The sequence below is a fragment of the Hemiscyllium ocellatum genome, chromosome 2 (assembly GCF_020745735.1).
Source record: "Hemiscyllium ocellatum isolate sHemOce1 chromosome 2, sHemOce1.pat.X.cur, whole genome shotgun sequence".
Classification (NCBI taxonomy): Eukaryota; Metazoa; Chordata; class Chondrichthyes; order Orectolobiformes; family Hemiscylliidae; genus Hemiscyllium; species Hemiscyllium ocellatum.
Window position 1 is genome coordinate 116,843,359 of NC_083402.1, and position 25,411 is coordinate 116,868,769.

Here is a 25,411-nt window from a genome sequence, read left to right on the forward strand (position 1 = left end):
TTTTGCCCTTTAAAGAGCAATCAGTTGGGTCCAAAAGCCCAGCAAACTTTCTGCCTTCAAATACTCATTCCATTTCTTTTATTTCTGCAAGTTAACATTGGATCATCTCCCTTGCAGATCATTGTAACTCACCACCTTGTTTTTTTAGGAAAAAGACTTTTCATCTCCTGTCTGATCTTTTGCCCATTACTGTCAATCTGACCACTGGTTACTGATTCATCTGTCATGGCAAAATTTTTAATTTTCACTCTAAATCCCAACTAACTTGGAACTACTCAAGTCAAACTATCCTGAACCACCTTTACTGTAAGATAGGAAATGGATTTTGTCACTAGATGGGATGAAAACTAAGGTTTTTTAAATAAAAATCCACTTGTGGGATATGAATGTCACTGGGTGGGTCAGCATTTATTGCCGCCTCTTAGTTGCTTTAGAGAAGGTGGTGTGCTATCTTGAATTGCTGCAGTCCACTTGCTCTCGGTAGACCCAGAGTGCTGTTAGGGGGGAATTCCAGGATACTGACCAAGCAACATTGAAGGAATGCAGATATGTTTCCAAGTCAGTATGGTGAGTGGCTTGGTGGGAAACGTGCAGGTGATGGTATTCCCATGCATCTGCAGCCCTTGACCTTCATAGGTTTGAAGGTGCTGTCTAAGAATCTTTGGTGAATTTCTGCAATGTACCTTGTAGATAGCAGCAGTGTGTACTACTGAGGTTAGATGATGGAGGGAGTGCATGTTTATTTGTGGATGTGGTGCCAATCAGGTGGGCTGCTTTTTGTCCTGGATAGTGTCAAGCTGCTTGAATGTTGTTCACTAACATCAAAGCAATTTCGTAAATTGACTCACCTATAAATCGTACTACTCTTCGAAAAAGAGGACTCAAATAACAACACTCTCCTGTTACGATGGTCTTCTCTTGATTGAGGAGGTTTTCTCTTGTTGATTTTATAAAATACATTGATATCTCACCAATGAATATCTGCAGTTTAAAAAAAACAATAACCCAGAAGATGATTGGTGCAAGCAACATGATGCAGACTAATCAGATGATTTGCTCTGTCAACAATATTAAGGCAGATAAACAAACAGGCAATGTGTACCAAATGGTTTCCCTGTTACTTATAGGTTAAAATGCATTTGTAAAAACCCACGAAGTACATGACATTCCTGTTTATGAATAGGATGAGCCTGTAGCTATACGAACTGAAGAACTGTAGGCAACAGATGAGTAACAACACAATGACATTGTAAGGCAATAGCAGAGTATGAAAGTTACAGTTGAGGCTAGTGGTGAGGTCCTTTTTTTTTAGGTGTTCTCAGGGTGTTATGTCGTCACCCCTCTGCTAGAAGTCAGAATCAAGTTTTGGTTTGCTCGGTTCTTGGTCACCTTTTCAACACTGGTAGATGGGTACTGGTAATGTCGGTGGTCCAGGCTAACTATCAAGGAGAGGCAGTATGGTTTCAAATCCCTTCATAACGAAGGGGAAATTTAAATTCCATACCAGGGAGAAGAAAAATGGAATCAAAGTTAGTTAGTCTGCAGAATGGTGCCCATGAAAATATTACTGACTTTCAGAAAAGTCTCCAATTCAGTGATGACCTTTTTTTGCTTTAGGGATGGAAATCCTGCCATCCTCTCTTGATCTGGCCAGAACTGCGGAATGTGGGCAGTCCTCTGCCACTCGGATAAAGGATATTTGGGGATGTGCAACAAATGTTGACCTTGCCAGCAACACCCACATCTCAATTTTTTTAAAAGTACAACTTGAATAATAAACTAAATCTGTGTTCAGAGGAAGGGTCACTAGATCTGAAACGTTAACTGTGATTTCTCTCCACAGATGCTGCCAGACCTGAGTTTTTCAGCCACTTCTGTTTTAGTTAAATCTCTGCACGGTTTCTCACCAGCCGACCCAGACCTTTTGCATCATATTAACAGGTTTCCTCAACACAAGTATGTAGGAATGACAGGCATGCTAAAAGGTATTTAAAACCATTCTAGCATCCAGTCAGTGTTTAAACTAAAGCTGTACGTTTTAAACTGATCAAAAGAATAATGCTCATTTTAAGAGTGGTGGGTTTGTGATGGTTTTGATTTTGGACACCTTCACAAATGTCATCTCTTGATCAAAGGTCGTTTTCAAGTGATGCTGGAATATGAAAACAAAAGCATGGAGGCCAGATAAATCATTGCTGGAAGTAGGGAGGTCAACCACTTGGGTGGCAATTATTAAATTTTCCTTCTGGATAGGAGCATGACTGCCTCTCCATCCTTAATTCTAACACTGACCCGAATCCTTCCTGAATGAAAACTCCCTTCTCTTGGCAAAGTTCCTGAAAGTGTTGTCACCCATCAAATAACCACCCATATTTTTCCCATGATCCCTGCTTGAGAGTCTCTGATTAGGCCCCTCCCCCACTTACCCTGGCCCTACACAGATTGAACTGAAATCTACCCAACGTGATGAATTACATCTTGTTGCTTTAACCAATAACTCTGGTCGACTATTCCTCCTCCATTTGTGTGCAGCATTTATCACCCATCCTTAATATCCTTAGCAAGCTGGTGAACTGCCTCCTTGGACTGCTGCAGTTGCTGTTGTAGGTACTATCTAGTGTTGCACTGGCACCTTCCATTATGATGCTGCCAGGGCGCACACTGCACACAGGGACAGGTATCCCACTCATGGACCAGGGAATATCTCAGCTCATGCCATCTTTAGAGCTTGCTTTCTTTGGATGCACAAACAGCTCTTTGTTTATCTTTTGTACTTCACACAAGTCGAGGCTTAAAGCTTTCCAGTACTTCAGAATTTCCTCACTGTTGAGCAGAGAGACAGTTTGTCATGGTTGTCAGAGCAGTGGATATGTTTCTGTACAGCACTTCCACCAATCTCAATCGGCACTGTGTGCCAGCAGCCTGCACGACATGTACTGCATGTACTTTGGCCAAATTGCCATGTCTCTGTCTATGGAGGTGCATCAATAAAGGCAAGATTAAAAGCCTTCAGTCAGTCATGGCACAACAAGATAGTGGAATCATCCACTGTCTGTCCTAGGGCTTGGGAATGGTCAGTTGGCCACTTGGGATGCAGGACCAGTGGGTTCATAGCTCTGCTGTCTGGGCAATGAGCCACAGGCAGTCTTGCAGCTCTTCAATCAGTTTGGAGATTCATGGGAGGTCTGTCAAGAAGCTACACACAGATCAGTAGGGAGTCAGGCCAGCGATCATTGGGGAGATGGGTGAATGTTAAATGTCGGGATCAGCTTAAAGGGGTCAACAACAGCAAGTAGTGTAGCAAGAATGTTGGGAGTTAAATTGTTTGAAATGGAGGAAGCATGCTGGGGTGCAGAGGGGCAATGATTGTTGGGTGGAAACATTCAAGGTGGGAGGAGAGAGCACATTGCAAGACAGGAGCCATGTCTTGCAGTAAACCCATCAACAATCTGAGTAAAAAATGAGGTCTGCAGATGCTGGAGATCACAGCTGCAAATGTGTTGCTGGTCAAAGCACAGCAGGCCAGGCAGCATCTCAGGAATAGAGAATTCGACGTTTCGAGCATAAGCCCTTCATCAGGCTTATGCTCGAAACGTCGAATTCTCTATTCCTGAGATGCTGCCTGGCCTGCTGTGCTTTGACCAGCAACACATTTGCAGCATCAACAATCTCAGCCAACCTTTGGAACCCCAACCCAAAGATAAACTATGTAAAACAATTTGTGGTATGACTAAGCTGTAGGCTATACTGGGCATTGAGGGAGACATTAACATTCCATTAGGGTTCGAAGTTAAGATGAATAGAGAGTGTGGTGTTGGAAAAGCACAGCAGGTCAGGCAGCATCTGAGGAGCTGGAGAATCGATATTTCGGAATAAGCTCTTCCCCATCATCTGCTGTTCTCCCTTTCTCCAATTTAAGATGAGGCTAAGGCTGGGTAACCTGTATGGCGTGGATCCAAAACAGCAAAACATTTGCAAATGTGCACTTGTATTTGCATTGAAGTGTCAGCCATGCCACCTAATTTGCTCTAAAGCTTTCCTTTTCTTGCTTCTACCCCCACTCCCCACCCACCCACTAAGTGCATGATGAAAAACAGCATTTGATCTGGTACACGACTGGGTTTTAAGGATGGCACCACTGGGAATTGTGGGAGGTCCTGGAACTGGCAAGTGTTTCTGCCTCCGAGGGAAGATATGATGAGCGTGGTGTATAGGTCACAGTGAATTTTGGGAGAATAATGCGAAGTCTTACTAGGACACGAAGATACACCATCTGTGAAATGCCCCAAAACTGACATTCATCCAATTTTTGGTAAAATTCAGCCCACCATGTTGGCTTTTATTCCCACTCTCCCTAGTCCATCAGGTTTACTCTCAATATTATAGTCACACAGTGCAGAAATAGATCCTTCCCTCCAACTCATCCATGCTGGCCCAGGTTTCCCAAACTGAACTAGTCCCACTTGTCTGTTTGGCCCTTATCCCTCTAAGCCTTTCCTAGTCATATCCCCGTCTAAATGACTTTTAAATGTTGTAACTGTACCTGCACCTCCACTTCCTCCAGCAGTTCATTGCATATACTTTAACCTCTTACACTCCAGTGGAAAAAAAAGTCCCTGCCTCTCCTTGTAACTGAAACCTTCCAATCCTGTCAACATCTTTTCTGAACTCTCCAATTTAATAATATGCTTCCTGGAGCACCAGAACTATACACAGTAATCCATAAGTGACCTCACTAACATGCTGTACAACCTCAACAAGACATCCCAACTGCTAAACTCAATGGGGTGGCATGGTTGCACAGTGGTTAGCACTGCTGCCTCTCAGTGCCAGAGACCCAGGTTCAATTCCCACCTCGGCAACTATCTGTGTGGAGTTTGCACATTCTCCCCGTGCCTGCGTGGGTTTCTTCCAGGTGCTCCGGTTTCCTCCCACAGTCCAAAAATGTGCAGGTTAGGTGAATTGGCTATGCTAAATTGCCCATAGTGTTAGGTGAAGGGGTAAATGTAAGGGGGTTGCTCTTTGAAGGGTTGATGTGGACTTGTTGGGCTGAAGGGCCTGTCTCCACATTGTAAGTAATCTAATCTTTACTCAAGCCCATGTCAACAACATCTACCTCTGCCCTCATCTATCATTTTGGTCACGTCCTGAAAAAAAGTCAATCCAGTTTGTGTGACATGCTTTCCCATGTACAAAATCACGCTGACTATCACTAATACATGTAGATCCTATCTCTAAATCCCCTCCAACTTACCGACAACTGAAGTCAGACTCGCCAGTCTATAGTTTCCTGGCTTTTCCTTGCAGACTTTATTAAATAACGGCACGACAGCCACTCTCCAATCCTCCAGCACCTCATCCCTGACTGTAGATGGTACAAACATCTCTGCTAGAGACCCTGCAATTTCTTCCGTAGCCTCCCACAACATCCTGGGATACACTTAAGTCCCGAAGTTTTATCTACCTTTTGGTTTCTAAGACCTCCAGCGCCATCTCTTATGTAATGTGTGGACAGTTTTCAAGACGTCAATATTTCCCTGATTTTCCTGACCTCCATTTTTACACAGTAAAATATGTGAAATCTTCATTTTAGTATCTCTCCCATCTTCTGTGGTTCCACAGATGACCTCATTGATCTTTAAGGGGCCTTATTTTCTCACTAGTTGCTCTTTTGCTCAATGTACTTGGTAGAATCTCTTTGGATTATCCTTTAATCTTATCTGCCAAGTCTATCTCCTCTCCTTTTTGCCCTCCTGATAACAGTAACCCAAGGCAGTTCCAAAAATGGCACATGTCAGAAAAAATTAAAGTCTTAGTCATTACTTAACAATGGCAAGTGAGCCTGTTTTTGTGGATTTGTCTGAAGATCATTCATGAATGAATACATGGTCATCCTGCGCTCTCAACTACTAGCCACTGACCAGATGACCTCTTTCCCCAAGTTGGCTAATTGTGCTGTGAGTCAATAGTTATTGTGTTTAGCACAGAAGCTGAATACATGACACTTACATTGTCCAGCAAATCAATTTTGACCACTGGTTAAACATCTCAAATGTGTCTTCTATTGTGCCCAGTTTAATCAATTAACTGATTAGGATTTGCTTGCCTGTCCCTGGCAAGAGGCTTATCATTTGCTTTTCATGAGCTTTGATCTCCACTTTACCTTACACTTGCTGCTGTTCACTTTGTCATCCAAAAAGCAGCATGATTACACAGCACAATACAGCAATCCTGAATTCAGCTGAATAGCCCTCATTATTCCATGACCCAATATTTTAAACAAAACTTCAGCTTTTCTCGTTACTGTGACAGTTCAGTACAGTGTTTCATGTAAACAAAAACTATTCAGCAAAACACAAGCACTTAAACCGGTGACCATTCTAATCATTAGGTAATCTCCCAGGCTTCATTTCTCCTCTTCCAGCAAATTTAACTTAAATCTAAAATTTGGGCTAGATAATACCTGCAATCATTACTTTCTCTTTTATTCTCCTGCTTTAAATTTGTTGGCAATTCCTCAGCATTGGTTCAGTGGAGCCATTGACCAATTTTTTAAAAAAAGCTTTCATTTATACAGCACTTTTGTGAAGCACTTTGGGTTATTTTGCTATGTTAATTTTGTTTTGCCTCAACACTCAACATTTAACTTATAACGAAATGTGAAGTCTCCATCAACTTACCAGACCATGGGACTGCTCTCCCATTAGAGAGAGACATATGGCTGGTTGTGATTTAACCTGACGGCCACCACATCTCCGACAAGGGGAGACATTGAGAAGGAGAATTCTTCATGGTAACCTCAACTGGTGTGGGGATTGAACCCAACCTGTTAGCATCACACTGTTTCACAAACCATCCATCCAGCCAACTGAGCGAAACTAATACCCATAAAGATATTAGGTGACAACAACTTGAACCAAAGTAAAGTTTTAAAAAAACCTGAGGGTGCTGGAAATCTAAAACAAAAAATACATTGCTCGGTTCTGAAGAAAAGTGACTGGACTCAAAACATTAATACTGCTTTATTTCCACGGAGGCCACAGAGACCTGCTGTGTTTTTCCAGCAATTTCCAATTTGGATTAAAGTAAGGTTTTGAAAGGACAGCTAGTGGTTCAGGGAAGAAATAGCATAGCTCAGAGCGTGGGCAAAAGTGACGACTGCAGATGCTGGAGATTAGTCAAGATTAGAGTGGTGCTGGAAAAGTACAGCAGGTCAGGCAGCATCAGAGGAGCAGGAAAATTGATGTTTTGGGCAGGAGCTCATCATCGGATATGATTCCTGATGAAGGGCTCCTGCCCAAAACCTCCCTCTTCCTCCTCCTGCTGCCTGACCTGCTGTGCTTTTCCAGTACCACTCTAAAAGCCTAGGTAGCATCAGGCATAACAGCTAATGGTGGGCTGAAAGAGCACGGCTCAGTTGGAAGAGGTTGGGGGGGGGGGGGGGGGGGTTTCCACTGTATCATGGACATTAGGAAACAGCTTGACAAGTATTTAAAATAAACAGGATTAAGCTGGATAAAAGTAAGCTGTTTCCAATAGCTAAGAGGGTAGGAACAAGAAGTGAAAGATGCAAAATTAAATGTAGGACAGTTGGAGTAAGGGACAAAAGTGACAACACAAATTTGAGGCTGTGGAATTTCTTTCCTGGGTTGGTGGTAGATGCAGGAACTATGTCAGAACTCTAGATAAATTATGAAAGAATATGGGGAAAAAACAGGATAATGTCATTAGAACAATTTTCTCATGGTCTGAGTAAATATAGATACTGTCTGGTTGGGCTGAATGGTCTGCATGCATGTTTTAAATATATTAATTGTTGTTGCAATTGTATTAATTAAGCCATACTCTTCAATTATTTGATTAAAATCAGAACGGGATTAAGGATTGAATGGTCTCTGTTCCTTGGTTTGAGTCTGCAATTCTGAATACTGGCCACTGGATGGTACTGTGCAACACATTTATAAATGTGCATTTCAAAAGTTTTGATCTTTTATTGAAAGTTGGCAACACCCAAAATGAAAATTTAATTATTCTTTAGCCATGAAATGTTTAACTGAAGGTGATGAAGTTCAATCTATTAAATAGACTCCTCCTGGACAATTATTTCACACTAATTAATTTGAAATGTGAAATAGTTGGGAAGAGTTTGGGAAATTCTGCAATGTGATCAAAACCTAAAGGTGTATTTAACCTCTTCAGAACTGCCTGAGAGTTTGGCAAGTAAATGTGCTTCCCTTTTAAGATATGGGAGCAAATCAAATCCTATGCACCTGTCCATTATTCAATCATGGCTGACCAATCTAAATTCCAGCTTGCTGCCTTTTTCAAAATCCCTTGATTTCTTTATAGTCCAGCAATATATTTGATCTGTCCCCCTCTTGTTCCCAATTGCTCTTGTTCCCTCACTCAAATATACTGAGTGAGTTTAAATATGCACAGCCTCTGGAATTCTGAGGCAACCCCGAAGATCCAACAAAAAGAACGTGCTCAAAGTCCAAAATGGCTCAGCCTTTATCCAGGCAGCAATGTCAATGTAGTGTTCTACATGATATTGTCCACTCTGTGTCTCCCTCCCCCCCCCCCCCCCCCCCCCCCATCAAAAGGTGAAAGCTCCACCAGAGAATCTGGAAACTAAATTTTCTCATCTGTTTTGAGCAAGTGGTGATTTTAGGTAAATGTACTCAAATTGTTTTTGTACTCTCAACCCTCTCTAATGCAGCACAGTGGAAAAATTACAGCTGCTACACAGTTCAGTATTGCTGGTTCAAAAGTAAAATGTTTGTTTCTTGCCAATAGAATTTGTTAATTGTTGCTTTTTTGATTTGGATTTTTTTAATGTCTGAAATTTTTCATGCTTTACAAATACTTAAACTACTAATGTGAATATTATCTCATGGATATGGTTGTCACAAAATATAAAGTATGGAAAACTTGCTGAAATTGCAGATTCATCGATTACCAACAATTTGTTTAACGTTTTTAACACTTCAATGACTTAAAACACCTGCACAAAGAGTGCCTTCGTGACCTTCACAGCCCAAGTACTTTCTCGTCAATGAAATACTCTTGAAGTGTAGTTACTGATGTAAGAAAGGCAATAGTTAATTTATGTACAGCAAACCATCACTAAGCAACAGGATCTATGGTGAGATAACCTGCTTTGTTTGTGTCTATTTTATGTACAGTATATGCTATATACAGAAGGGAGAAAGCCTTGGCCCAGCTCAGGTAAAATAGTTGGCATTGGGAAGTGGTGTGAAACCTGTATTCAGGCCAACTTGAGCCCTGTCCACTTTTTTGACCACCTGGCAACCAAAATATGACCTGAGAAATGTTAAAGAGCATGGGCTTAGTGTGGTGCTGGAAAAGCACAGCAGGTCCTCACTTTCGCCAAAGTGAATGGACTTGTCTTGTGTCACAAGGTCTATTGGTAAAGTGTCAAGGGTTTAATCTCCTCTGTTACAGGCTCCACTGACATCAATCTGATAAGTGTTAATGATCAAGAAACTTCTCTCACTGGGAAGACTAAAACTAACATCTTTTGGGCTTCCATTTGAAATGAGTGGGGCAGTCGCAGGTATGCTCCAATCCAAGGGGCACTGTCAAGGACCATTTTCTAGGTATGGGAAAAGCTAGGGAAAATATTTTAATATTTGCAAGGTGGCTCTGAGTGGCTAATGTTGTGCCTTTTTTAAAGAAAAGCCAATTGACTCTGACATCAATGGTGAGTAAACTTAAAGGATTATGAGAGTCAAAATTTATGTGCATTTGAAAAGGCATGGACTGATTTGTGACAGTCAGCATGCCTTTGTGCATGTGAAATTGTCTCACTAACTTGATTTCTTTTTATAGGTTGTGACCAAAAAGATTGAGGTCCAAGCAGTGCATGTTGATGGACCAAAATAAAGTCACACCTCGCGCTCTCCACTGTACAAGGATGCTGCTGGTCCCTGGAGGGTGGGATTGAGTTATAATGAGTGGCTGGAGTGTAGGAGGTTGAGAGGTGACCTTCTTAGACAATTATAAAATCATGACAGGCACAAAAAGTAGAGAACCTACTTTTCCCAAGGGTAAGGGTGTTTAAAATTAAAGGACATAATTTTAAGATTAGAGGGAGAAGATATAAAAGGGCCCTGAGAGGCAATGTTTTCAGAGGCTGATTCACATGTGGAATAAGTTACCAGAGAAAGTGGTAGATGCAGGTACAGTTACAACATTTAAAAGTTATTTGGACATGTACATGAATAGGAAAGGTTACAGATATGAGACAAAACAAAGCAAATTGGATGAAGTTAGTTTAGGGAAACCTGGTCAACATGGATGAGTTGGGCCAAAGGGTCTGTTGCCGTGTTGGATGACTGACGAGATGAATTATCTCCAACTTTGCCCTCCCTCTGCTTATTCACTTCGCTCCTCATATCTCTTCTGAAAATAGAGGACAATTTATGGCACTAAGCTAAGTTCCCCTTTTTTTTAAAAAAAATGTCCCAGCTGTACGTAGTTTTCTTGATTTTAAATTTTTAAAGACAGATTTTTACATTCTAAATTTTTAAAGGTCTGTCATTGTTTAAGATCCATATGCTGCCTTCAGGATTGTGAAGCAGTTTACCAGGAACACCTGTGTCAGGAGTCCTTTTCATTTATCACCCTGAAACAGTTGTCTATCATCCACTTGCTCTGGTTAAAGGCTTTGCCTTTTCTGCAACTACTACCATTCTTTTTACCATTTGTGTTGACAAACATTATACCTTTTCATTAAACCTCTTCCACCTTCTCTAGTGCATCCTGAATTTTCCTTTTTTGATTTCCCTCTTCCTCCCTCTCTCCGACAGCCAATAACCCTGCCCCCCTTCAGTTCCATAGACCCTCACCGATTCAAAGTGTTCACTCTGGCCTGAATTTTTGTGACAATGAAAAGTCTTTTAATAGAGACCGTTGATTAGGATTGAGAGTACGAGGAGCCATGGCGAGGGCATGCTGGGCATAGGTTGGTATGGGGGAAGTGGCATGTGGTGGGGTGAGGGCTGGAATTTTTTGATATGTAAATCTTGAACCAAGTGCTGGTTCAGAGGCAGGCTTTTCCAACCAGCTCGCTATCAATCCTGGATGGGTCGGGTATGTTTGTCTGCCAAGCCAGCTAGCCAGAAGTGCACACCTACAAAGTTCTGGGGGATTTTGTCTCTGTCTCTGATCAGGTTCTCAGAGCCGAGAGGTGTCCTGAAAAATCAGGACTTTTTTCATTTTGCCGATGGAGAGCGCAGTGAATCAAGTATCTGACATCCTCTGCTTTATTAACCGAGGCAGTCAGTACGAGTGCAAGGAGCTGTTATTGAACTTGTGCAAGACACTTGTTAGACCTCGGCTGGAGTGTTGTATTTAGTTGTGAGCACCTCATGGGAATCCTTTGGTGAGAGAGTGCAGATGCCATTTGCAAGAATGGTTCCAGGAATGAAGATCCTCAGTTGAGGATAGATTGAATAGAACTGTTTTCCTTGAAACTGGACTGATGAGGCTGAGTGAAGAACTGATAGAGGTTTGCTAAATGATGAGTGGACTGCCCAGTGTCGATGGGAAGATACTGTTTCCACTTGTGTAAAGATCAAGAAGGCACAGGTTTGCAAACAAAGCAAGGATGTAAGATAAAGCTCTTTTTATTAGAAACTTTTTCAAATCTTTTACCAAGCATCTGTGTACAAAACCAAAATACAGAAAGATAGAGACAGTACAACATCATATCACAATACAACTGATAATGAAGTACCTACTATTCTACAAGAGCAAACTTAACTAATAAGCTTAAACTAAACTACAATCAAATTAAGTAAAAATTAAACTGAATTCAAATTAACTTAGAATAAAGTAATGTGATATAGTTTATTTCACTCACCACACCTCTACTGAGGGCACCACTCATTGTACCTGTATTCTTTTCCCCCAGGGCCCCATAGGCATCTATACTGATTCCCACGGCTATACCACAGCCCTAATTAATAAGTCTGATAAGTCTGTGTCAATCTAATTTAAGAAGGGCTGCCACATCTTGTAAAACTACTCCGTTTTGTGGTGCACCATATTTGTGAGGTAGTTTTAGGGGCAAATGCTCCATCACCAGCCTACGCCACCCATAAGACCTGGAAGTTTTTCCAACATCTATTTCATTAAAATGTTCTTCCTTCTGCAGTGGGTAAGAATCCTACACAATCTCTTCCCATGTTCCCCCAAAGGCAGCAAATTTGGCAACCCCAAGAAATACTGGATCCACATTAACTTCCATCCCCAGGATGTCCTTTAGCTCCTGAACGATAGCACTCCAGTATCTCTGCTACTGGTCAGCAATTAAGAACCAATGTGTAAGAGTGCCTATACTAACTTTACATTTGGGACATCCTGGTGATGCTCTGCTCCTGAACTTAGCTAGCCTTACTGGTGCCATATCAGCCCTGTGTAAAATCTTCAATTGCATGACCTGTGCTTTATTAAATAGTGAAATTTTCCTTACATTTTTCCATGTCTTCCCATTCTTCCAATGAAATATTCTATCTTCTGAATTCCACATCCTACAGAGTCCCTCCATGTCCCTTAAGGCAAGTCCCTTCTGTAAAGGATACAAAGTACTAGCTGAAAGAGCACCCGTACACTGGAGCACTCTCTTCTCCATGTCTGACTTGTAAGACTGAACCAGGAGCGTTGTCTTCCTCTGTATATAATCCCTTTATCTGAAAGTTCTGGAAAAGGTCCCTATTAGACAATCCAGATTTAGGACTTAGTTAGCTAAACGACATCAAGACTTCACGTTGAATAAATCTCCCAAACATGAGATTCCCTTATTCTCCCATGCCTTAAGGCCAGAATCCATTGCCCCAGGTTTAATTCCTGGGACTCCCACCAAGGTCTGACAGCCATAGAGTCATAGAAATGTACAGCATGGAAACAGCCCCTTCGTCCAACCTATCCATGCCGACCAGATAATCCAACCCAATCTAGTCCCACCTGCCACCACCCAGCCCACATCCCTCCAAACCCTTCCTATTCATATACCCATCCAAATGCCTCTTAGAACAAATATAGAAAAAATACAGCGCAGTACAGGCCCTTCGGCCCTCGATGTTGCGCCGACCAAAGCCGACCTAACCTACACTAGCCCAATAACCTCCATATGCTTATCCAATGCCTGCTTAAATGACCATAAAGAGGGAGAGTCCACCACTGATACTGGCAGGGCATTCCATGAACTCAACCCGCTGAGTAAAGAATCTACCCCTAGCATCTGTCCTGTACCTACCACCCCTTAATTTAAAGCTGTGTCCCCGAGTAACAGCTGACTCCATTAGCGGAAAAAGGTTCTCACTGTCAACCCTATCTAAACCCCTAATCATCTTGTACACCTCTATCAAATCTCCCCTAAACCTCCTTTTCTCCAATGAGAACAGCCCCAAGTGCCTCGGCCTTTCCTCATACGATCTTCCTACCATGCCAGGCAACATCCTGGTAAACCTCCTCTGCACTCGTTCCAATGCCTCCACATCCTTCCTATAGTATGGCGACCAAAACTGCACACAATACTCCAGATGAGGCCGCACCAGAGTCTTATACAACTGCAACATGACCTCAGGACTCCGGAACTCGATTCCTCTACCAATAAAGCCCAGTACATCATATGCCTTCTTCAGAGCACTATTTACCTGGGTGGCAACTTTCAGAGATCTGTGTACATGGACACCAAGATCCCTCTGCTCATCCACACTACCAAGTAGCCTACCATTAGCCCAGTAATCCATCTTCTTGTTACTCCTACCAAAGTGAATGACTTCACACTTAGATACATTGAACTCCATTTGCCACCTTTCTGCCCAGCTCTGCAACTTATCTATATCCCGCTGTAACCTGCCACATCCTCCTTCGCTGTCCACAACTCCACCGACTTTCGTGTCATCCGCAAACTTGCTCACCCAGCTTTCGAGCCCCTCCTCCAGGTCACTTATAAAAATGACAAACAGCAATGGTCCCAAAACAGATCCTTGTGGAACACCGCTAGTAATTGCACTCCAAGATGAACCTATACCATCAACTACTACCCTCTGTCTCCTTCCAGCCAGCCAATTCCTAATCCAAACCTCTAATGCACCCTCAATGCCATACCTCAGTAGTTTTTGCATTAGCCTACCATGGGGTACCTTATCGAACACCTTGCTAAAATCCATATACGCCACATCTACTGCTTTACCCTCGTCCACTTCCTTGGTCATCTTCTCAAAGAACTCAATAAGGTTTGTGAGGCACGACCTGCCCTTCACAAAACCATGCTGACTATCCTTGATCACATAATTCCTATCCAGATGTTCATAAATCCTATCCCTTACAATTCTCTCTAAGACTTTGCCCACAACAGAAGTGAGACTCACTGGCCTATAGTTACTAGGCTATCCCTACTCCCCTTCTTGAACAAGGGAACCACATTCGCTATCCTCCAGTCTTGCACTATTTCCGTAGACAAAGACAACATAAAAATCAAGGCCAATGGCTCCGCTATCTCCTCCCTAGCTTCCCAGAGGATCCTAGGATAAATGCCATCAGGCCCAGGGGACTGATCTATTTTCATCCTTTCCAGTACTCCCCAGACCTCTTCCCTACATACCTAAAGGCCATCCATTCTAATCACCTGTGACTCAATGTTCACATCGGCAACAGTGTCCTGTTCCAGAGTGAATACTGACGAAAAGTATTGATTTTAGTGTCTCTCCAATCTCCTCCGCCTCCATGCACAACTTCCCACTACTATCCTGGACTGGACCGATACCTACCCTAGTCATCCTTTTATTCCTGACATACCTATAGAAATCCTTTGGGTTTTCCCTAATCCTACCAAGTAAGGACTTTTCATGTCCCCTTCTCGCTGCTCTTAGCTCTCTCTTTAGATCCTTCCTGGCTACCTTATAACTCTCAATCGCCCCAACTGAACCTTCACGCCTCATCTTTACATCTTAGATGTTGCAATTGTACCAGCCTCCACCACTTCCTCTGGCAGCTCATTCCATACACGTACCACCCTCTGCGTGAAAAAGTTGCCCCGTGGGTCTGTTTTATATCTTTCCCCTCTCACCCCAAACCTATGCCCTCTAGTTCTGGACTCCCCCCCCCCCCCCCCCCCACCCCAGGGAAAAGACCTAATTACCCGATCCATGCCCCTCATAATTTTGTAAACCTCTATAAGGTCACCACTCAGCCTCCAATGCTCTCGGGGAAAACAGCCCTAGCCTGTTAAGCATCTGAGCTCAAATCCTCCAACCCTGGCAACATCCTTGTAAATCTTTTCTGAACCCTTTCAAGTTTCACAACATCTTTCCGATAGGAAGGAGACCAGAATTGCAAGCAATATTTCAACAGTGGCCTAACCAAAGTCCTGTACAGCTGCAACATGACCTCCCAACTCCGTACTCAATGCTCTGACCAATAAAGGAAAGCATACCAAATGCTGCCTTCACTATCCTATCTACCTGTGACTCCACTTTCAAGGAGCTATGAACCTGCACTCCAAGGTCTGTTTGTTCAGCAACACTCCCTAAGATCTTGCCATTTTAGTGTATAAGTCCTGCTAAGATTTGCTTTCCCAAAATGCAGCACCTCTCATTTATCTGAATTAAACTCCATCTGCCACTTCTCACCCCATTGGTCCATCGAGTCCATTAGTGGGCGGCACGGTGGCACAGTGGTTAGCACTGCTGACTCAGTGCCAGAGGCCCGGGTTCATTTCCCACCTCAGGCAACTGACTGTGTGGAGTTTGCACGTTCTCCCCGTGTCTGCGTGGGTTTCCTCCGAGTGCTCCGGTTTCCTCCCACAGTCCAAACATGTGCAGGTCAGGTGAATTGGCCATGCTAAATTGCCCGTAGTGTTAGGTAAGGGGTAAATGTTGGGGTATGGGTTGGTTGCACTTTGGTGGGTCAGTGTGGACTTGTTGGGCTGAAGGGCCTGTTTCCACACTAAGTAATCTAATCTAGTCCAGATCCCGTTGTAATCTGAGGTAACCGTTGCTGTCTACTCTACCTCCAACTTTTGTCATCTGCATACTTACTATCTGTACCTCTTATGCTCGCATCCAAATCATATATGTAAATGACAAAAAGTAAAGGACCCAGCACTGATCCTTCTGGCACTCCACTGGTCACAGGCCTCCAGTCTGAAAAACAACCTTTGACCACCACCCTTTGAGCCAGTTCTGTATCCAAATGGCTAGTTCTCCCTGTACTCCGAGATCTAACCTTGCTAATCAATCTCCCATGAGGAACCTTGTTGAATGCCATACTGAAGTCCATATAGATCACACCTACTACTCTGCCCTCATCAATCTTCTTTGTTACTTCAAAAAAACTCAAATCAAGTTTGTGAGACATGATTTCCCATGCACAAAGCCATGTTGACTATCCCTAAACAGTCCTTGCCTTTCCAAATCCATGTACATCCTATCCCTCAGGATTCCCTCCAACAACTTATTCACCACCACCAAGGTCAGTCTCTCACCGGTCTATTGCCAGTTGCCCTTGTCTTGCCTCATTATCCTCCAGGCTCTTCATTGTATTTAAAATGATTGGACTCTTGCACTGCTCAGTCACGGATTTCACCCTATCCATAAATAGATTAACTAGAGGACATCTCAACTGTGAGGCTTCAATGTCAAGCCAAATTGATCCTGAATCCCCCTGTACCCAGTCACCCACGTATGTTAACAAGGCACTTATTTGATATCTCCAAGTCTGGAAGGTCCACACCACCTTCCCCCTCCCCCCACCCCCACCCTGCAAAAGATGCAATTTAGTCAATTTAATTGGGGGTGCCTGCGACGCCACATGAAAGACCCAAGCCAGCCATTGAGTCCCCATAACACTCGTTTGGGTAGCAAAAACCGAACAATTCTCATGGCGTACAACAGATGAGGAAGAACGTCCATTTTAATCAGGGCTACTCAGCCTAACCATGCTAATGGTAATCCTTCTCCCTGCTGCAAACCCTGTTTTATCCTCTCCAGTAATTGTGCACAGATAGCTTTATACAGCTGGTGGAGGCAAGAGTAATAAATTCCCAAATACCAAGAAAAACTTTTTGACAACCATCTAAACAGGAACTGCATTCCGTCCTTCAGAACAGGCACCTTCACTAATTTCCACCCCCCTCCACTGGCATGGCTTCTGATTTTGTAAAGTTGATCCTTTAGCCCAAAAAACTGCCAAATAAATTGATTCAAAAAAATTAATCAAGGAACAGACTCTCCAAGATTAACAAGAAAATGACGTCATCAGTATATAGGGTGATCTTGCGCTCCCCCATTCCTACCCCTGACGTCACTATTTCAGGATCCCTCCTGATGACCTCTGCCTTAGCTAACGGCTCAATCGTCAAGGTAAATAACGGTGAAAGAAGACATCCCTGTCGCGACTACCTTTCCCAATACTAAAGTTATCAAACTTCGTACCGTTTCTGATGACTGCTGCCTTAGGATCGTTATATAATACTGCCACCCATCTAAGGAAGGATCCCCCCCCCCGCCAAAACCAAAGTGGTCCTGGAGCCCAAACTTGTATGACCATTCTAACTGGTCAAACTTCTTTTTCTGCAGGGTCAATCTTTGGCATGCCTGTAATATGCTCAGGACACTCCTGATATTGTAGGAGGAGCTACGGCCCTTGATAAAACCTGTCTGATCATCTTTGATAATATAGGGCAATACCTTTTTCCAACCTCAGATGCTGGAGATGCTTTATTGCTTCCTACACTTCCTGTACTGTTATAGAAGCATTCAACAGGGAAATCTGCTCCACGTTTTATACTGGGGAGGACCACGTTCCCAAAAAAAGGACTGCATTCTTACTGCACCATGTTAGTCACCTTCCGGCCAATTATAACTCTGCAAAGTATTCCCTAAATCTAACATTGATCATCTTCAACTCCCTGGTAACTGAAACAGCCCTCTCTCTGACCGATTATAATGGATTTGGAAGCAGTTTTTTTTCTTCCTAGCCAGATATGCCAAATATCTACCTGGCTTAGCTCAAAATTCAAACCATCTTTGTTTAGTTAAGGAGACTTTTTTTTTGCCACTGGTGTGTGCGAGTCAAGAGTAGATCAGATAGCAGTGACCCTGCAACTTGACTAGTGAAGCCTAATACACTACTTCAGCTCTCTGCAGCCAAGTCTCCAGCATCCCTTGCTGCTGCTCCTCTCTGTGCCTCCTAGTCACTGACTACAAAAAGATCAAGCCTCATAAATATGCCTAGTGGCCTCCCAAAGTATTGTTTTATTACTGGCCATACAAGAGTTGATATCCAAGAAAGCCCTGAACTCCCGATTTGTACTCAACGAATTTGCTATCCCTTAACAGCAATGGGTCTATGCATCCATTCCACCATCCTTGATTTTAACATCTACATACACTGCCACATGGTCTGAGAGAGTTATATTCCCAATGTTCTGTCTAAACAATCCAATAGCATCTATAAAAGAAAATGTCAATTCACATGTGGCACATCCACTAATCCCAACTCTTCACACGTCCACCAACTGCTCAGATTGCATGGGTGTACCTGCCGGGCCCCTTGACACCATGTCTACCTCGGGATCTATTAGGCGATTTAAAATCCCCTCCTTTTGATCGTGCAGTACACCCCAACACAATTTAGCGACTGCATCAATTAGAAATTTTATGGTGTGCTGAGGGACAACAGACATTTAGGACGCCATACTCTTCTCCATGTGTTATAGCTTTAAGAATGATGAACCGTCCATGTTAGTCCTTAATTTGCTCAGTTACCTGGAAAGGGAGGTTCTTTCTTACCAGTGTAGCCACTCCTCTACTCTTGGAGCTAAAGGAGGAGAAGAATACTTTATGATAAACCCCTGCTACAGCTTCAGATGTTTCTTATCAGTTAAATGTGTCTCCTGCAGCAGGGTGATGTCCACTCTTACTTCCTAAGACTTGACAGCACTTTCTTTCTCTTAGTGGGGGAATGGCTCCCTTTTACATTCCAGGTGCACCACTTCAATGAATCACTAGCCATGGTCATCCAGGGCAGCCTGTGGTTTCCCAGGAGAAGGAAGTTTTAGCTGAGGCGCAGAGAGCAACAAAGACTCTGAAGTCTGAAAACTACTCCTGTGACAACTACTAAAACTTAAAATGTAGTGGCTAGTTTTTTTTAACCAAAGCAAACACCCAAATAACCCCCAATTCAAGAGATCTCCCCCACCTCTTGTCCATAGGGGGCACCCCTCCCAATCCTTGCTAGCATCCCAGCCCCTTCCAGCTGAGGCCGTGCCCTAGCCCCAGGCAATTCAGATTTTAAAAAATCGTTATTTATATTCTGAGTTAACAATGGATGTCCATCCACCACCGCTCTCCCCCCCCCCCCCCACCCCACCAACACCCCTTCTCCATATATCTTAACCACAAGTCTAGCCACCTCCAATCCAAAAACAAAAGGACAGCAGTAATAAAAAAAAAAGGCCCCAGATAATACCTAACCAACCGATACACTAAATAATTCTGGTTTTACATCAAGGCAGTACGAATAATGCCAATAACCACAAAAAAGGGGAGATGAGAAAAGGAGCAAAACCAACTGTACCATTGTCCATAACTATGCCCCCCAACCCCCCCAAACGCAACCCAAGTCCTTTAATTCAGAGAATTGACAAAATCCTTCGCCTTTTCTGCTGAATCAAAGTTATATACTATCCCTGTGTCAGCGAAACGCAACATGGCCGGGTACCTCAAGGAATATTGAATGTTCAGATCCCTTGGTTTTCTCTTAACTTCATCAAATACCCTTTCCTGAAGTCCTGAAAAACATTATTCTTGTGCCTTTGTGCACTAAAGCATGTGGATCTCTTCCCAGTCTTGCTGTTTCAATCAGAACTGTTTTTCCTTATAATGCAGAAGGCACAGGTCCGACTTGGACCTGCACGTTGCTACCTGGTGGGCCTGCTCTACACCCAACAGACCTGACTCCAACTCCAGCCCCAGAAAAGTCGGCAGCTACTTCCAGAATCCGAGGTCTCCGCCTTCCTCGCATTCCGGAAGACCCATGAGCTGTCAGCTGGTACTTCTACTTTTGTTTTCCAGGTCATCCACTTGCTGCTGAAGGACCCGAACCTGACCTTCCGGCAGTCGGATCCTTCCTCTTGAGACTATCGTCATGGTGTCCGATGCAGCAGGCCACTGCTTCTACTCTCCAGTCCAGTGTTTGAATTTCCTGCTCGTGCCTTTTCAGCATGGCAGATAGTGGTTCCATTGCTGCTTCAATCTTTTCTGAGTTTGTCAAACTGAGTGTAACTGCTGCTGCCCCATTAAATCCAAATGTACCACCTCGGGAATTTGAGCAATGGCTCCACGCGTCCCCGAAGCAGTAGGGGAGTGCCCTGCCTGCTGTGTACCCCTTTTCAGCCCCTTTCCTTTATGTCCTTTCATCCTGATCTTGAAGCCGTCAAACCACAATTTTAGCAGCTCCAGATGTTCAGTAAGTTTTTATATTGTGTTTTACCATAGGGGTGGTTAATGAGGCTGGGTAAAGGTTCACCTTGCCAGGGGTATAGTACAGAGCCCAGCACAGGGAAACCACTCAGCTGCCATCTTGGATTCCCCCAAGAAAAAGCTTTTGTCACAGAATATTAATACATGGAATGCACTTGCTGGAAATGTGGTGGAAACCTTAAATTCAAATTTGAGGCAATTAATCATCCAATGCCCTCTTGAATGCGTCGAAGTAGTGTGTAGGATTATAAGAAAAGGCAGGAATTTGGCAGTAGGAAATGGAGCTGAATAAGTTAATAGAGCTCATGCAGACATGGGCTGAATGGCCTCCTATGCTGTATCAATTCTGTGATTTACTAAGTTTCTCCAGTATTTTGGAGTTTTACTTCAGTCACCTAGAATCTGCAGCAGATATCTTTTTATGATTAACCAGAGTTGTCAATTTTTGATCATCACAGCAGGACAAGGAGCCCAGAGCTCAATGTATGAAAGGCAGTACCTTTTCTCACCAAATGCCTTGCTTCCCTTGTCTCCCCTCCCCCACCCCTACCCACTATTCCAGCTTGTCCTTAACTCTGGGGGTGGGGAAGAGGAAAGAAAGAGGGAGGATGGATATATTAGTACCATGCTATAAAATTACATAGATGACACTAAGACAGTGTTCAAATATTTTGCACACTTCCCAAGTGTGAAATCCTTTTAATTCGTACATTGACACACACATTCTATGGTAAGTGCTGTATTTATTGTCCATCTCTCGTTGCTCTTGTCAAAGTGGTGTTGTGCCTGGCATTGAAGTCTTAATTCTCACTTTCCCATATCCTCTAGAACCTCCTAACACTGCTGTGCATTCATCTTGCTAAAGGCCCTACAGCTCTATTTTAAACTTTGAAAACAGCTAATGCAGGGTAATTTCTTTTTCCCTAAAGAGATGGGGTTTGGACTACAAAACGGTCTTTGGTTTTCCAATACCTCCAACTTTGCTTCCAAACACCAGTGGGAAACTGCATTTGTAGAGATTTTATATTTTGAAAGGTGTTTATTGAAGGAACTTGCAGGAGAATATAAATAATGTGCCATAGCACTCAGAACACAGTACTTCCAAAATATTTTAAAATTGCAATTTAAAATATTTTGGAATTTTTTTAAAAAGCCACTGGAAAAATACATTGGTGCTACACTGGGACTGATGCAATCTGCATTAGCAATGAATTAGTTGTTAGCAACTTAAACTACAAAAGGTAGATGTTGCAACAAGCAGGAAACTAGCGAAGATGATTGAGTCACATTATTTTACATTGGGACCTTTTCCTGTTCAAAATAGATTGGGTTAAACCTATCATATTGGAGGAATTTCGAGCATGTATCAGATTGGAAAACGAAAGCCTTCTGAAGAAATTGTTCTCGAGTTAAATTATTAAACATTGCTGAAATCCCATGACTGAAAATGAATTGGTCCATGTCTCTCATTGACAGTAATGTTATCTGAATGTTAGATGCTGCTTGTACAGCAAGACTGGAATTGATTTGAGGATGCCAGGCAACTGAATCTTGATTTAAGGCCAATGAAGAAGCAATGATTTTATCCAAGTGAGAGCTTCAGTTTGGTTACCAGGCTGAGTACTGACTAAACCAGATGAAACAGCAGCACTAGACCTGGGAACTGTCCAAGACCCTTAACAAATAGTAACATCAAGTAGTGGCATAATTCTAATTTTTGGCTGAGGAATTAGTCCATTCTTGTAATCCAAAACTCTTGATTCCATTTTGCTTAAAGGACATGAGGTTGCAAATGATATAACTTATCACTAGATTGAAGATGGAACAAGAAAGTTGGTGGGGGTTGGAGGGGGAAGAAAACTTTGTCAAAATAGGAGACTGAGCACAGTTGTGATTTAAGGTAAGGAGGGCTGGGCAGGGAGCAATAGGAAGTGAAACAGATTGAGAGATGATTAGAGAAAGATGTGTTCACAAATGCGAGAGAACCGGACAGTGTGGCTTAATTTACTTACAATGATGGTTGGAGTAGCTGCCAGCACACAGTACAGGACAAGTGGTGAGATGAAGCTGTTGTCTTCTGGTCCTGGGTATGGCTTCATTAAGTCACCGTCTTGGCAGAAGAACCCCTGGATATGCACCTTGAAGGTGTCTGTGCACTCAAAATAATAGGCGAGCAGCACGGTCCCAGCCATTATGACAAGCTGAAAGTACAGCATAGTTAACATAGAGATGAGTGGTCATTAATTCTGCCTCAGACTGTGTGGTCCCAGAATGCATGATCCCTCCAGCAACCCACTTATTCTTTTACTGAGCAATGTGCTCTCCCTTTTGATCTTCCCTTTTTTTTAAACGTCCATTCTTTTGGCAGACGACATGAATAAATGCTTCATTTGAAACTCTGGGCCAGAGCCTGTTACACGTGAAAACTGATGCTTTCAGTTGCAACCCTATCAAAGGGCTGGAGTGTCACTAATCATTAACTGATCAATGTTGAAAGCAGAATGTCTTGAAGTTAAACATCAAAATCAGTTCTATTTTTATCACCCCATCTGTTTTGGCAGATATTAAGTCTGATGAAGTGCTGGAAGATTTGCAATTCCAACACTTGGCATTTGCTGGGCTCATTAAGTTTTGCTTTTCTTAAGAGCAGATGCAGCACACCCTCAACCTTAGTGTCAAAATCAGACTGACTTATTTTCCACACAGCAGCAATCATCTTCAAAAAGATGATATTTCACTAGACATTTCAGTATTTACTCTGGTCATGTTGGCACACACAGCTGGATTATTGCTTTGGGAGGAAGACATGTTAATGTGATGTTTGTGGTACAGGGGCTTTTGTCTTAATTGCTATCATACAATAAATTACATTTTATGCACAAGTTAAATAAGCTAGTTCAACATTGCTATTAAGACTATGGGGAACCGTTTAAAGTCCAGAGCTATTCTCACTTCCCTTCAAGACTGTGCCTTAAGCTTCACCAATCTGATGTCAAGCTCCAGCATTAACCCTTTCAGTGCAAGATCTTTTATAGGACAGTTACCACACTCAAGACAATCACTGAAAACATTTGCACCTTTGAATCTGCAAATATTCTGCATCAAACGTCACTCAACTTCTGTCTAAACTGTTAGATTTGGGGCCTCTAATGGAATAGGCTTGAGATCCAACTTGACTGCAGAATAATGTCATCTGTTTCAAGGTGAATAGCTTCTGGCTCTTATAAAATAACAGGGCAAAAGTGGGGACTGCAGACACTGGCGGTGAGAGTCACCACTAGTATGGTGCTAGAAAAAGCACAGCAGGTCAGGCAACATCCGAGGAGCAGGAGAATCGACGTTTTGAGCAAAAACCCTTCATCAATTCCTGATGAAGGGCTTTTGCCCAAAACATCGATTCTCCTACTCACAGGATGCTGCCTGACCTGCTGTGCTTTTTCACCACCTCTCACGCAAATCTTAAAATAACATCCTACTTACCAAGCGTAAAACAATGATGTTGTGTTCGATCTCTGTGCAATTTTGTCAAGTCATTCAGTCACTCTGATCAACAGTATAGAGTCAGTTGTATCCAAAACCTCTTCTAAAATTCATTCATGGGATGTGGGCAATGTTGGCAATTTATTGCTCATTCCTGGCTTGCCCTGCAGAAGGTGCTGTTAAGCTACCTTTCAAAGCTGCTACAACCCATGTGCTGTTGATACACCCAGAGGGATGCTTTTAAAGGAATTCCTGGGATTTGACCCAATGTCAATGAAGCAGTATAATTCAGTTAGGATGGTGTGAGGCTTGGCAGGGAAGTTGAACATGTTCCTATTTGTCTATTACCCTTGTCCTTGTAAATGGTCCAAGTCAGGCATTTAACCTCTTCTACAAGAGGGGCCTCAGAATCATTGAAGTTCAGCTTATCGATGGTGTACGTACTGCTACCACAATCCATCAATGATGGAGGAAGTGAATGTTGAAAGTGCAGAATGGGGTGTCATGCAATTGGCTCCTTTTTGTCCTGGATGGTGTGAAGTGTCTTGTGTTATTGGGTCTGTAAACATCTGGAGTCCACCTCTCAATGTTCCTGTAGCATTGGCTTTAAACCAATCTACTGATGTCACTGACCTCTGGGTAGAATCAAGGAGTTATAACTTGTGCTTCCAGAGGAGCAGGTCCATTTGTTCCAGCATGCTGAGGTCTTAGTAAATGTGCCTGACCTACAATTGTTGGACTTGATGTTATCATGCAGTAAATCTTCTTGTATTTCAAGAACAGTGCCTCTTTGCTCTACAATGATGCACCCTCTACCACTAAGCACTGGGTAGGCTGAAGACAAAGGAGAAAGTGAGTGCAGATGCTGGAGATCAGAGTAGAGTGTGGTTCTAGGAAATCACAGCAGGTCAGGCAGCATCCGAGGAGCAGAAGAATCAATGTTTCTGGCATAAGCCCTTCAGGAATGAGGCCTGTGGGCTTGGGAGCTGAGAGATAAATGGGGTGGGGTTTTGGGGGGTAGCTGAGAATGCAAGAGGTGGATAAAGATGGGGCAGAAAGTGATGGGTCACAGCAAATAGATGGGAAAGGTGATGGACAGGTCAGGAGAGCAGTGCCAAGCTGGAGGCTTGGGACTGTGATAAGGTGGGAGGAGGGTAAATGAGCAAACTGGTGAAATTCACATTGATCCTAAGTGGCTGCAGGGTCCCAAGGTGGAAGATGTGTTCTTCCAGGTGTCAAGTAGTAAAGGTGTGGCAATGGAGGTGGCCCAGGACCTGCATGTCCTTGGCAGAGTGGGAGGGGGAGGTGTCATGTTTAGCCATGGGTGGTGGGGTTGGTTGGTGCAGATATCCCAGAAATTTTCTCTGAAACAATCAGCAAGAAGGCATTCTGTCTCCCTGATTGGGTGCAACAGT

At 43.1% G+C, this 25,411-nt stretch overlaps 1 protein-coding gene across 3 annotated transcripts in view; it reads right to left on the reverse strand.

Annotated features, from left to right (window-relative positions):
* The window catches only part of plppr1 (phospholipid phosphatase related 1), a 118,058-nt gene that overhangs the window by 33,015 nt on the left and 59,632 nt on the right, over positions 1 to 25,411 (reverse strand). For all 3 annotated transcript variants that reach the window (XM_060845657.1, XM_060845660.1, XM_060845658.1), the window contains exons 3-4: positions 22,529 to 22,717; positions 849 to 981 (exon numbers count right to left, since the gene is read on the reverse strand). In XM_060845657.1, coding sequence (XP_060701640.1) covers positions 849 to 981; positions 22,529 to 22,717 — 322 coding nt within the window. The remainder of the gene's footprint in view (positions 1 to 848; positions 982 to 22,528; positions 22,718 to 25,411) is intronic.